This window comes from Lipophrys pholis (assembly GCF_963383615.2).
Source record: "Lipophrys pholis genome assembly, chromosome: 22".
NCBI classification, from domain to species: domain Eukaryota; kingdom Metazoa; phylum Chordata; class Actinopteri; order Blenniiformes; family Blenniidae; genus Lipophrys; species Lipophrys pholis.
Genome location: NC_137644.1, coordinates 20,165,531 through 20,178,343, shown reverse-complemented (window position 1 = coordinate 20,178,343; position 12,813 = coordinate 20,165,531). Strand labels below are relative to the sequence as shown.

The 12,813-nt window shown below is 46.9% G+C and overlaps 1 protein-coding gene across 1 annotated transcript in view; it reads left to right on the top strand.

The window, feature by feature from the left end:
- nav3 (neuron navigator 3) overlaps positions 1 to 12,813 on the top strand; it is a 285,560-nt gene that overhangs the window by 178,747 nt on the left and 94,000 nt on the right. The window contains exons 4-5 of the mRNA XM_080492455.1: positions 2,585 to 2,657; positions 11,136 to 11,310. Of these exons, the coding sequence (XP_080348581.1) occupies positions 2,585 to 2,657; positions 11,136 to 11,310 (248 nt within the window). The remainder of the gene's footprint in view (positions 1 to 2,584; positions 2,658 to 11,135; positions 11,311 to 12,813) is intronic.

Here is a 12,813-nt window from a genome sequence, read left to right as displayed (position 1 = left end):
GAATTAAGAACTAAGCACGTGAACAAAATGTGTCTGCACCTCTGCCAGCATCAGCACATGTTCAGATACACAAATGACACATATTTGAGAAATATTTTTCATTTATTAAAACAGGACTGGGCATCAAAGAACATACATGCATGCTTTCTTTATGACAAACCTTCTCTTCAAGGCGTAGATGGTAAGAATGCCAGAGCTGCACACAGTCCACCACCTCTACACAGGACCTGTATCTTTAACAAAGAAAATATAACCCATCGCCCGCTCGAGAGATGTCTTCTAATGTGACGCCTGCCTGCGTTGGAAACTAAACGATGTGGGTCTGTCTCGCAGCCGAACCAGCAGTTAAACATCACCACAACCATGTGGAACATTAATGCCCTCGTCAACGCTCTCAATCACTATTCCACTTGTTTGCGTCACTCCGGGGCTCATGCCGACTGAAAACAAACAGCGGTTTGGTCTAGAAGCCTCAGGATGCCTCGTTGGAGTGTCACTTCACGACGTGAGCCGCTTCAGTGACACTTTGAGAAAACAGAGTTCCTGTGAACCTGCATGTGGAGACTCAAGGTGCCGATGTCGGCCTTTGTGTTGTGAGTATTCCACCCGATTCAGGCCGATTGAGTCGTCTTTATAAAAAAATGTACCTCGTCTGAGCCTGTAGGCTGTTTCCTTCAGCAGACATGAACACTGTGTGAACTCGCCTTCCTCATCCTCGCCTTCCTCATCCTCGCCCTCATTAAGGCTGAAATAATGAGCGATCTCCAACACTGCTGCGCACATGGCTCTGTGTGTGTGTGTGTGTGTGTGTGTGTGTGTGTGTGTGTGTGTGTGTGTGTGTGTGTGTGTGTGTGTGTGTGTGTGTGTGTGTGTGTGTGTGTGTGTGTGTGTGTGTGTGTGTGTGTGTGTGTGTGTGTGTGTGTGTGTGTGTGTGTGTGTGTGTGTGTGTGTGTGTGAGAGATGCCTGCTGTTGGCTGTTTACAAGCACGAGGCTGCAGATGGAGATGATGTGTGGATGTTTGTCCCACCGGGCCTCATGTTGGTCCAACATGTATAAACATGGCCGTCGGTGGAGGAGAGGAGGAGCTGCAGGTCCGACCCAGTGTGAATGTGTGTTTGTATACGTGGGAACAAATGTTCCTTTTTTTTTAACTTCCTGTCAGGTGAGATTTGAAGCGGAGCTCTACTACTTATTGTTGTTTTTAGTAATGCTGCTGGTGTACATTTACATGTCCAAACAAAAACAACCAGCAGCACCCTCTAGTGGCCTGACATGAAAACGACATTGTTTCTGCCATGTCTGTGTAAACGTCGTGTGAACTTGGATTCACAAATATCAACAAATCGAGATAAACTCTCCCGATAGCTTCGTTGGCAAGAACACGCAGATAGTAGAGAGAGAGAGAGAGGGAGAGAGAGAGAGAGAGAGAGAGAGAGAGAGAGAGAGAGAGAGAGAGAGAGAGAGAGAGAGAGAGAGAGAGAGAGAGAGAGAGAGAGAGAGAGAGAGAGAGAGAGAGAGAGAGAGAGAGAGAGAGAGAGAGAGGCACCAAAAAAAAAAATTGGAATCAATAAAACCGTGCGTACGCTTTTATTAGGATTTACAGCCATAACGTAGAAATATACTAAACTGTATCACATATGTATAATAATAAAATAATCAATATAAAATCTATCATTTCTATATTTTACTTGTAAATCATCTCAGTTGCAGTTTGTTTTTTGAAATGAAACTTTCCCAGAGACTCACTTTGTTACCGTGTTCAGACAGTTTAGTATATTTCTACCTTATAACTGTAAATCCTAATAAAAGCAGCTGGAACAGAAGAGACGTCCCCAGAGACCAGAGACAGACAGTCAGTGTGTCTCCCGACACTGCAGCTTCACTCTCGGCTGTCACCGTGTTGTTTATGTGTTTACCCTGACATCAGACTGATTGTTACACCTTGTCACAATTGATAATCAATCAGTTCTATCTGCTCTGTATCATTGGTAATCAATCAGTTCTCTCTGTCGCTCTGGATCATTAGAAGATTAAAGTTTGACATATGAACATGGAGCTGCTGATTCAGTATTAATGTTCCACTAAAGAAACATCTATACCACCACAGTTTGGCTGTTTCTGATTCCGTGGATCTGTAAGTCTGATATTTGAAGATATTGATTGTATGAGATGAATCTCGCTCCAGTTCTCCACCTCACCGTCAGCGCTGCAGGTTCCCCGCCTCCACAATGTGCTGCTCAAGGTTCAAAGTTTGCGTATCGGTACGCACATTCCCCGCAAAGTTCATTTCTTTAAATCACAAACTTTGCGTGGGAAGTGGCGTACGCCTCTTTCAGGAACCGTTTTGTGCGTACGCCAGCTTTCTAAAGGAGGCTCCAGATCATTATGGGAGGTGGCGGCACACAGCCGTCTCCACATGGCGTGGCGGGGGTCGCGGGGTCACGCCAGGGTCGCGTCATACGCAGACAATGATGTGCTTTATGGGTAATACTGCTGATCTGAGGACTCTGTTGATCCTCAGCTATGGACACATTCCCGCTGTGAGCGTCCTTTGTGCTGACTGTCTGCCGTCTTTCCCCGCAGATCGAGAATGTGGACGCCTGCCTCAGTTTCCTTGACGCCAGAGGAGTGAATGTACAAGGGCTCTCCGCAGAAGGTAAGCTTGAATAATGTACGACTCCAGGCCTGATTAGACTCGTGATTAATCAATAGATTGGAGATCTGAATCTTATTTCTGGGTCTGGAGAAGACGTTTGGCTCAGTCACCATCCAAACCTCTGAGGGGAGCTTTCCATGTCTCCACGGTGCCAAACGTCTTCAGCAAACTGCTTAAAGCCTATTTCCAAGGGATGCTATTAGACTTTACAGTCATGGAATTCACCAGGCCAGTATCATCACGGGTTCCCGCCAGCTTTAACTAGGACAGTGTAGGTAATCATTAGGGCATCAAAGTGGATTGTGGGAGGATAAAAACCCGAGAGAAAGATTCTCCTCCAGACCGCCAGGGTCCACAGGACATACTTTATATGACAGCCGTGTTTTCCAGCAGCGCATTGCACTCCAGGACTGTTTCCTCAGAGGAACGATGGACTGTGACTATCTCACTGGACCATCTCAAACCAAATGTTATTACTGCATCTTTACCCTTCATTTACTGACAGCACTTTGTTTTTCACAATTTTCCTTCACATTGGAATCTGGATTGTCAAACATAAAGCCGATGGGCCAAAACTGGCCAACAAGTGGCTCCGATCTGACCGATACAGCGCCAAGAAAATGTTCAAAATCTCAAATAAAGATACTTTTTTTTTAAACAAACTTCTTCAAGGGGTCATATTTTCCATCTTTTCACCTCCTCCTCCTCCTCCTCCTGTTCACCTCTTCCTCCTCCTCCTCCTGTTCATCTCCTCCTCCTGTTCTCCCCCTCCTCCTGTTCTCCTCCTCCTGTTCTCCTCCTCCTCCTCCTGTTCACCTCTTCCTCCTGTTCCTCCTGTTCACCTCCTCCTCCTCCCCCTGTTCTCCTCCTCCTCCTCCCCCTCCTCCTGTTCTCCTCCTCCTGTTCTCCTCCTCCTCCTCCTGTTCACCCCCTCCTCCTCCTCCTCCTCCTCCTCCTGTTCTCCACCTCCTCCTGTTCTCCTCCTCCTCCTGTTCTCCTCCTCCTCCTCCTCCTCCTCCTGTTCTCCTCCTCCTCCTGTTCTCCTCCTCCTCCTGTTCTCCTTCTCCTCCTGTTCTCCTCCTCCTCCTCCTCCTGTTCACCTCCTCCTCCTGTTCTCCTCCTCCTCCTCCTCCTGTTCTCCTCCTCCTCCTGTTCTCCTCCTCCTCCTCCTCCTGTTCTCCTCCTCCTCCTCCCCCTCCTCCTGTTCTCCTCCTCCTGTCCTCCTCCTCCTCCTCCTCCTCCTCCTCCTCCTCCTCCTCCTCCTGTTCTCCACCTCCTCCTGTTCTCCTCCTCCTCCTGTTCTCCTCCTCCTGTTCTCCTCCTCCTCCTCCTCCTCCTCCTCCTGTTCTCCTCCTCCTCCTGGTCTGGTCGGTCCAGAAACCTTCAGTATTCTAAGTTTCTAGCTCCTCCTTGATTTTCCTCATTTGAATATTGGATCATAGGAGCTGCATTCAGAATCTGCTGTGTCTGTGTGAGCTGGACTGGCTCCGCCCACACATGCCCATCTTGGGAAGAGGAGGAAGTACTTCCTCTGGTGGTGCCATGTGCCAGAGCAGAGCTGCCTAATTGTGGGAGGAGTCAAAGGGAGGGCCTACCTTGATTGGGATTGGCTAAACCCCCGATGACACTATATAGGGTTTGATCTCTGATTGGCTGCTTGGAGCAACACACTTTTTAAAAGCTGAAACAAGCCAGGGACAGAGAGGACAGACTGTCTTCACTTCTGGGACGTCAGTCCAGGTATGGGGACGAGTAGTACTGCTGGAGAACCTTTAGGAAGTGAATCTTGCAGAATACGACCCTTTATGAATATTAGACACGACCAACCACTGAGAGGTGTCGGTGAAGCTGCAGTGAAAAACGGTCAGTTTGTAAAAACTCCCATAATACAGCAGTTATTGGAGAAGGTTTTGGGACATTTCACTGAATGTTAATATTTGTGTTGAACTGTGGGATGGAAGAGTAACAAAATACAAATACTCAATTTCTAACTCTTCCCTGCAGTATTGAACAATATCCTCAGGTTTTCTCCCCATTTACACGTTTTGAGTAAAAACACATCATTTTTCTGTCTTTCTTTCTGAAGAGTTTCACATTTACACAGCAAGATTTAGAAAATGATGTCAGTTTACATATAAACAGCAGAAATGCTGAAAGTGACATAGTGAGCATCTTAGACCACAAGTTGGCGCCGTTGGCTGTTTTTGTAATGAAACCACACACACACACATATGCACAGAGAACAATCCGCTATAAACATTAACAATCGGAGTACACAGACATCCTTATGGAGAGGTGATGGAGTTGGATTGTTATTAAGGTGATTGTCAAAATAAAAGTACCAAGTCCCAGGAGAACATGGACGGGGAGTCACGACACTGTGGAGGAAACGTTGTTGTTATTGTCCATCTACTGAGCATGTGCAGAAGAACTATTTATGATGGCCCTGGTGCGCCGTAGCAGCGTCTCTGAAACGTTGCATTGTCCCTCGTTTCTATGGAGACGGAATTGCAAAGTTTCTAAAACTGCGTTTTCAATCGTTTTTATGGCGACAGAGTCGGAGTGTTTTCAAAAAGTTCCACCTCGGGAGTCGTTGTGAAAAAAGTTGCATTTTCTGTGACTCTGAGCGCCACTGTCGTGTAAAAAAAAACTGTACGGAGGTTTTTCTGTCCTGGAAATGTTCTCTTGTAAACGAGTTCAAATTCAAGTTCAGGAGCTGCGAATGAAGACCAGACCCCCGTGTTGCTCCTGGCAACTTTTTATTTTTTCCACATTAAGGAGGCGAGCGAGCAGCTCGACCTCTACGGCAGCGGCAGAAAATAGTCGCCCGAGTCTGACACACTGACCAGCAGCTCTGGATTCATCGGCCCCCGACTGCAGCGCTAAAAACAGCAAAGTGACTCACCAGACCTGGAATTTCAAAGTGGGTCCGTAAATATATTTATAAGCTATTGGGTTCTTCTGCTCATCACTGTTGCTGATGCATTTCATCACCGCACTCCGTGTGTGTGTGTGTGTGTGTGTGTGTGTGTGTGTGTGTGTGTGTGTGTGTGTGTGTGTGTGTGTGTGTGTGTGTGTGTGTGTGTGTGTGTGTGTGTGTGTGTGTGTGTGTGTGTGTGTGTGTGTGTGTGTGTGTGTGTGTGTGTGTGTGTGTGTGTGTGTGTGTGCCTCGCAGCCTTTATTATGTTTTACAAGGCATGTGAATGAAATAAAGTGGAGTGTTTGATGTGCACACAGGAACCTCGGACCTCTGTAATGTAATCCCGTCTCCAGAAGTCGCCCGGCGTCTCGAGGCTGTAAACTGAAGTTTCGGAAAAACTCATCTCGTCGACGCGTTTTTTTTTTGTTTAGTTTTTTAATTTGGGTCCCCAGCAGACGTTTAAACTGAGGGAGGTTATAGACGGTAATGATGTGGGGGTCAGGGACAGTTGTCGAATGGAAACGGAGTCTCTGGAAGCTTGTTCAGTTAACCTCACAACAAATATGGGAATTTAAAAGAAGAGAACTTTCTGATCGTAACCCAGACTTGAGGAAAGTTAAGGCGTTATAATCTAAACTCTATTTAAAAAGAATTGATAGAGAAGAAAGAATTCACCATCAATAATGTGCATTAAGTTGAGATATTTTCTGTTCATCACAAGAACAATGAGGACTGTAACCTTAATGAAGGAAGATCATCAAAATGTCTCATAATAGAGCTTTGAATTGTGGATTTAAGTTCAAACTATCTGTGTCTTGCTTCACAATATTCCACTCTGAAATGCTTGAAGTTTTATAATATTCCCTTTATGATTCAAATGTGAGTTATTGACCTTCGTGAACAAACTCAACATAGAACTAAACAGGATCGGTGGATTAAAGGGTTAAAGTCACAGTTTAACAGTGGAGGGCGACTCCATCAGTGGAGCTGACTTCTATTATCTCTTGATAAAAATCTGTTTTTTTAAATCAGCTGCTGTTGTTCTTTTGAGTCTGTGTTTGAATATCATGATATTTCTTTCTCCATTTCAAGTTCAGTCTATAAGTAAATAAATCTATAGTTGTTTTTTTTTTTTTTATTGAATTAATTGTCTTTTCTTCAGATTGTAAAACACCAATTTTGTAAAGTGACAATTCCCCGTTCTGCTGTCCGAGGTGCAGACCACAACCAATAATACAATAATAAATTACCATTTTAGATGTAATAAAGTTAAAGATTCAGTCATGCCACAAACTAAGTAGTTAATTGTATTTATAGAATATTTATATTTTAGTGAGTCTCTAGAAGCAACAAACCTCTTATAAAGCTTCTTTCTGTGATAATTCAAATGATTCAATCAGTTTTATTTCCCTTAAGGTTTCCCACTGGCAGCTCTTCTTCCTTCGGCTAAATATAAATGCTATTTCAGATGTTTTAACGCTGCTTTCCTGTCTAATTAGATTTCAAACAGGCATCCTGACAAACCCTGGCTACTGTGAGAATGTTTAACTCTGCATGAGTCCAGACGTTCCTCCGTCTACAAAGACCCGGCCTCACAGCCCGCCCTCCAAACATGTGTAACCAGCGACATGAAAAAGACGTTTTACAACCTGAAATGTGATCATTATGTACAGGAAGAGGAGTTTAGCATTTGCAGCCTTGAACGCAGGCGTAAACGCCCAAAACGCACATTTCCTGGTGTTGATGATGGAGAGTGGGAGGGGTGGAGCTGGGCAAACCAATAACGCCGAAAAATAAAGTAAAACAGCAGTAAAAGGTCTGATTTCATTAGTGCCCTTAATAAACACATCTCAATGTCTTTCTGAGTGTGCAGATATAATATATGATACACGATTGGTCTTCTCTGTATTCCTTCCTCTAAAGCTAATGGAATATCTAACCTCTCCAAATCACACCGAGCCACAGAACCACTTAAACAGCCTCCAGAGGGGAACTTTTCACTGAGCGTGGGCCGACCGGCGGCGGCGGCGGCGGCGGCGGCGGCACGAGTCCTGCTGCTTTAGGCAGAGGAAACATGAGGGTCGCTGACAAACTGTCTGATGGGAGCTCCACCTCCTAACTCCTCCGTCACTTTCTTTAAAAAAAGGTGCGATACGACGCAGAGAAAATGGTGACAACCTGAATCCTTTTATCTCACACACACACACACACACACACACACACACACACACACACACACACACACACACACACACGCACACACACACACACACACACACACAGTATGGGAGCGGGTCTGCTGGAGGAGGTCAGGAAGACGGTTCTGGGTTAAAGGTTAAAGTAGGCAGTGACTCGGTGCAGAAGGTCTGAGGCCGTTTCCAAGTGAAGTCACATTGTTTTATATTTTGGTGTTTTCGTTTCTGAAAAGTTTCATATTTACATGGCAAGGCTTTTAGTAAGTGTCGCAGTGTAAATGCAAAACATTTCTCAAATGACAAAAAAAAAGTGGTGTTTTGTCACTGTAAGGATTGTTGCATAAACGGGGCCGATCTCTTAAAAACTACCATTTTCTGTTTTTATCACCAACCACACCCTGTACAAACAAAGGATCAATATGACCCTTTAATAGGCTCATATTAATAAAAAACCACTTCCTAAAGGTTCTCCAGCAGGACTACTCGTCCCCATACCTGGACTGACGTCCCAGAAGTGAAGACAGTCTGTCCTCTCTGTCCCTGGCTTGTTCCAGGTTATAAAAAGTGTGTTGCTCCAAGCAGCCAATCAGAAATCAAACCCTATATAGTGTCATCGGGGGTTTAGCCAATCCCAATCAAGGTAGGCCCTCCCTTTGACTCCTCCCACAATTAGGCAGCTCTGCTCTGGCACATGGCACCACGAGAGGAAGTGCTTCCTCCTCTTCTCAAGATGGGCATGTGTGGGCGGAGCCAGTCCAGCTCACACAGACACAGCAGATTCTGAATGTAGCTCCTATGATCCAATATTCAAATGAGGAAAATCAAGGAGGAGCTAGAAACTTAGAATACTGAAGGTTTCTGGACCGACCAGACCAGGAGGAGGAGGAGGAGAATAGGAGGAGGAGGAGAACAGGAGGAGGTGGAGAACAGGAGGAGGAGGAGGAGGAGGAGGAGGAGGAGGAGGAGGGGGTGAACAGGAGGAGGAGGAGGAGAACAGGAGGAGGAGGAGAACAGGAGGAGGAGATGAACAGGAGGAGGAGAACAGGAGGAGGAGGAGGAGAACAGGAGGAGGAGAACAGGAGGAGGAGATGAACAGGAGGAGGAGAACAGGAGGAGGAGGAGGAAGAGGTGAACAGGAGGAGGAGGAGGAGAACAGGAGGAGGAGGAGAACAGGAGGAGGAGGAGACCAGGAGGAAGAGGAGGATGAGAACAGGAGGAGGAGGAGAACAGGAGGAGGAGATGAACAGGAGGAGGAGAACAGGAGGAGGAGGAGGAAGAGGTGAACAGGAGGAGGAGGAGGAGAACAGGAGGAGGAGGAGAACAGGAGGAGGAGGAGACCAGGAGGAAGAGGAGGATGAGAACAGGAGGAGGAGGTGAACAGGAGGAGGAGGTGAACAGGAGAACAGGAGGAGGAGGAGAACAGGAGGAGGAGGAGGAGAACAGGAGGAGGAGGTGAACAGGAGGAGGAGGAGGAGAACAGGAGGAGGAGGTGAACAGGAGAACAGGAGGAGGAGGAGAACAGGAGGAGGAGGTGAACAGGAGAACAGGAGGAGGAGGAGGTGAACAGGAGAACAGGAGGAGGAGGAGGAGAACAGGAGGAGGAGGAGGAGGACAGGAGAACTTAAAAGTTGTAAATATTAATCTATAAGGTCACATATTTCATATTCATGAATTTTAATGTAATTTGTCAAGACTTAATGAAACCAAGCTCATCTGTATTATATTAATCTGAACCTTTGCTGAAGTCTCGTCTCACAATGTTGAAAAGAAACGAAAACTTCTATTAAAAACATCATTTTCTGCCATTTCCATGTAAACGGACACCGTTTTCAAAATGTTGTCATGTAGACGTGAAACTTCTCTGAAACAAAAACGATGCATCTTCACTTGAAACGCCGTCATGTTAACCTGAGTTTGTAAATGTCCCTTAGTGATGAAGTTGTTAGAAGTTCTGAATGGAAAAGTTTGTGATTCGAGTTTCAACTTTAATCTCCAACTTTAACCAACCTGAACACCAGTCGGCTCCAAAACAAACAAAGCAGCTTCTCACTCAGGACTGAACACCAGCCCTCCATCGCTAGAGGTTTTTCTTTATTTGCCTCTGCTATGATGACTAAATCAACGATTGTGAGTTTCCACGTCTGTCAGGAGGTGTGACTCTCTTGTTGTGCCAGAAGAGGTTCATCAGGATGTGGAATCACTTCATTTAGGGTGAAATGCTTCCACCGCGTTGCTTCTGGCCGGATCGCCGCGGTTGTTACGGCGCTCAGTGGTGCATTAAGCCATCAGCTCCTCTAATCCACACACCAATCTGTAATCTGGAGCTTCGGGGCTGCAGGTCAGCGGTGGTGGGAGAAGCTTTTCCAGCGGCTGTGAAACGGAGTACCGACCTTGGCCACAAGGGCGTCGTCCCTTTTTGGGATTGATGGTGATCAACGGTATCGTTTAATTTCTTTCCACTGGTTGTCGGTTGTTGCTCTTCGTTGGGCTGAATCTGCAGCGTCGACGCTCCCGAAAGCAGAGAAAACGCTGCTGCTGGGATCGTCGCCGAGGCCTTCTGTAAATCGCCGCCCCTGGGCGGTGGAAAATGGAAAACACCCTCCAGAGATTAATCTTCTCCCAACTTTCGCAGCCTCGCGGACGGCAAAAAGTGTTTGTGCCTCACCAGATTGAAAAATGGAGTGGAAAAGCCCCGCGTCAGACCTTCTCACGCCTCAGCTCTCAGCCGGGGTTTGATATGAAAAGTCCATTTCACAAATGGGTGCATTAGCCACCGTGATCAATTCCTTCTCCTCTGCAGCCGATGATCCTCGCCTCGCCTGCAGTCGGACGGAGATTTGTACAACCTGTGTGTGAGATAAGCTGTGAAGGTTTAGAGGATGAGGTCTGGAGCTTTCTCTTTCTCCGCTGCCTCATCAGCAGGACGGTTTCTGGGAGGTCTGATACCCAAAACATCATTTATTGATCTCGCAGGCCGACCTCCGTTCAGTTCAATTCTATTTTACACACACGTTCACACTCTCCCCTCACGTCTGGAGTTCCTGGTTTGAATCTGAGCATGTGACCCCTGGTGCTCTGGTTTCATAACTCTGTATACATTATGCAGTTTATGTGTGTATAATGTACACGAGTGTAAGACTGTTCCTGCAGTTTTTAGCTCACAGCTGCACAACAGCTGCACTCCAGCGCCGTTTCCCAAGTGGGTTTTTTTAAGACGTCAACATATGCTCACTTCATAGTGTTTGAAGAGGCACAATCCATGGAGTGTAAATATATTTATCCTTCACGCCCCCCCCCCCCCCCCCCCCCCAATGTTTCTTGAGTGCCACGGCTGAGATTTCCCCTCCCCTCGTCTCTCCTCAGAAATCAGGAATGGCAACCTGAAGAGCATCCTGGGCCTGTTCTTCATCCTGTCGCGCTACAAGCAGCAGCAGCAGCAGCAGCAGCAGTACTACCAGTCACTGGTGGAGCTCAGCCAGCAGGGCGGCAGCGCTGCACCGTCCGCCAGCAGCCTCAAGACTCAAGACATGCAGTCCAGGTAGGTGGCGCCGAGGCTCCAGGGTCAAAGGTCGAGCTCCTGTCGCTGCTTTGAGTCAGCTGTTCTGTAGGTTGTGAGCTGGAATAAAATCGATTGATTTATTGCTTTAAGTGACACACACACATATATATATACATATAAAACAAATAAAGGTGAGCTGTACCTATTACTATCCTATAAACACATTTCAATACAATACGGCAGCCTGGAAGTGCAAAACAATGCAGACACTACCAACTTAGAAAAAAACACTATTGCTTCTTAAAACACCGCCAAATAGAGAAAACACTATTAAATTCAGAAAACATTACAGATTAGAAATAAACACAACAGAAACATCAGGTACCTGCAGGGTCATCACTGATTGGACGGAGTTTTTTGTAAAGTTTTCTGTAATTTGTTGGATCTTTTGGATTCAGTAGTTTTCTGAAGTTTGTAGTGTTTTGCACTTCCAGGCCGCCGTACAGATGAGAGCTATGTTTGGTCATTTGTGTGTGTGTGTGTGTGTGTGTGTGTGTGTGTGTGTGTGTGTGTGTGTGTGTGTGTGTGTGTGTGTGTGTGTGTGTGTGTGTGTGTGTCAGCAGTAAAAACTAATAAAAGCAGAGCGGCCCTGTGTTTGTGATGTAAATAGACGGAACAGGCCTTCCAAGAGTCTAAAGAAAGGCCTGACATGCCCCACATGAGCCGCATTCCCTCGTCCGGATCGAATTACGGCGCTGCCCCTCGGCGCTGGCGCTGGTGCTCGGCGCAGTGCCCCGGCGCTGCCCCTCGGCGCTGGCGCTCGGCCCGGCCGGCGAGTGTTTGCAGAAAATCAGCGCGTTAAAAGCCGTTAGTCTCGGCACTTGAGGAAAAGGGATGTAGGTAAGGTGATATGGAGGAGATTTGGCCTCGCTGTGTTTGGACGAATCAGGACTGTGTGGAGGTTATTAGTGGCACAGCTGCCCCCCACCCCCACCCCACCCCCAATAACAGGTGGAGAACACACACACACACACACACACACACACACACACACACACACACACACACCCTAAGAAGTACTGGAAGTTTACTGAATCCACCGACTCCAAACCAAGACGTTTCACCAAAGATGCGTCCGAGTTATATTTTAAACTGAGAACTCATTTCAAGAGCGTTTTCTGTGAGGCTCTAATGTCTGCTGTCGCCGTGGCTGTGGCCCTCGCCGTGGCTGTGGCCGTGGCCCTCGCCGTGGCCCTCGCTGTGGCCCTCGCCGTGGCCCTCGCCGTGGCCCTCGCCGTGGCCCTCGCTGTGGCCACGCCCCCCTCCGGGACGATGAGTTAATCGTGTTTCAATGCTGAAGGTCACAGTAAAGGTCAGAGGATCAGGTCTGTCTGAGATACAGCGAGCCATTAATCTGACTGAGTTTGGGTTTTTTGTTTTGTTTTGTTTTTACATTTGAACCTTTCCTACTGACGGGAGGTGTGGAGAATGAAGCCTGAAATACAAAGAGGAAAAGTATGAAGTAGGGATGCAGCAGGAGAC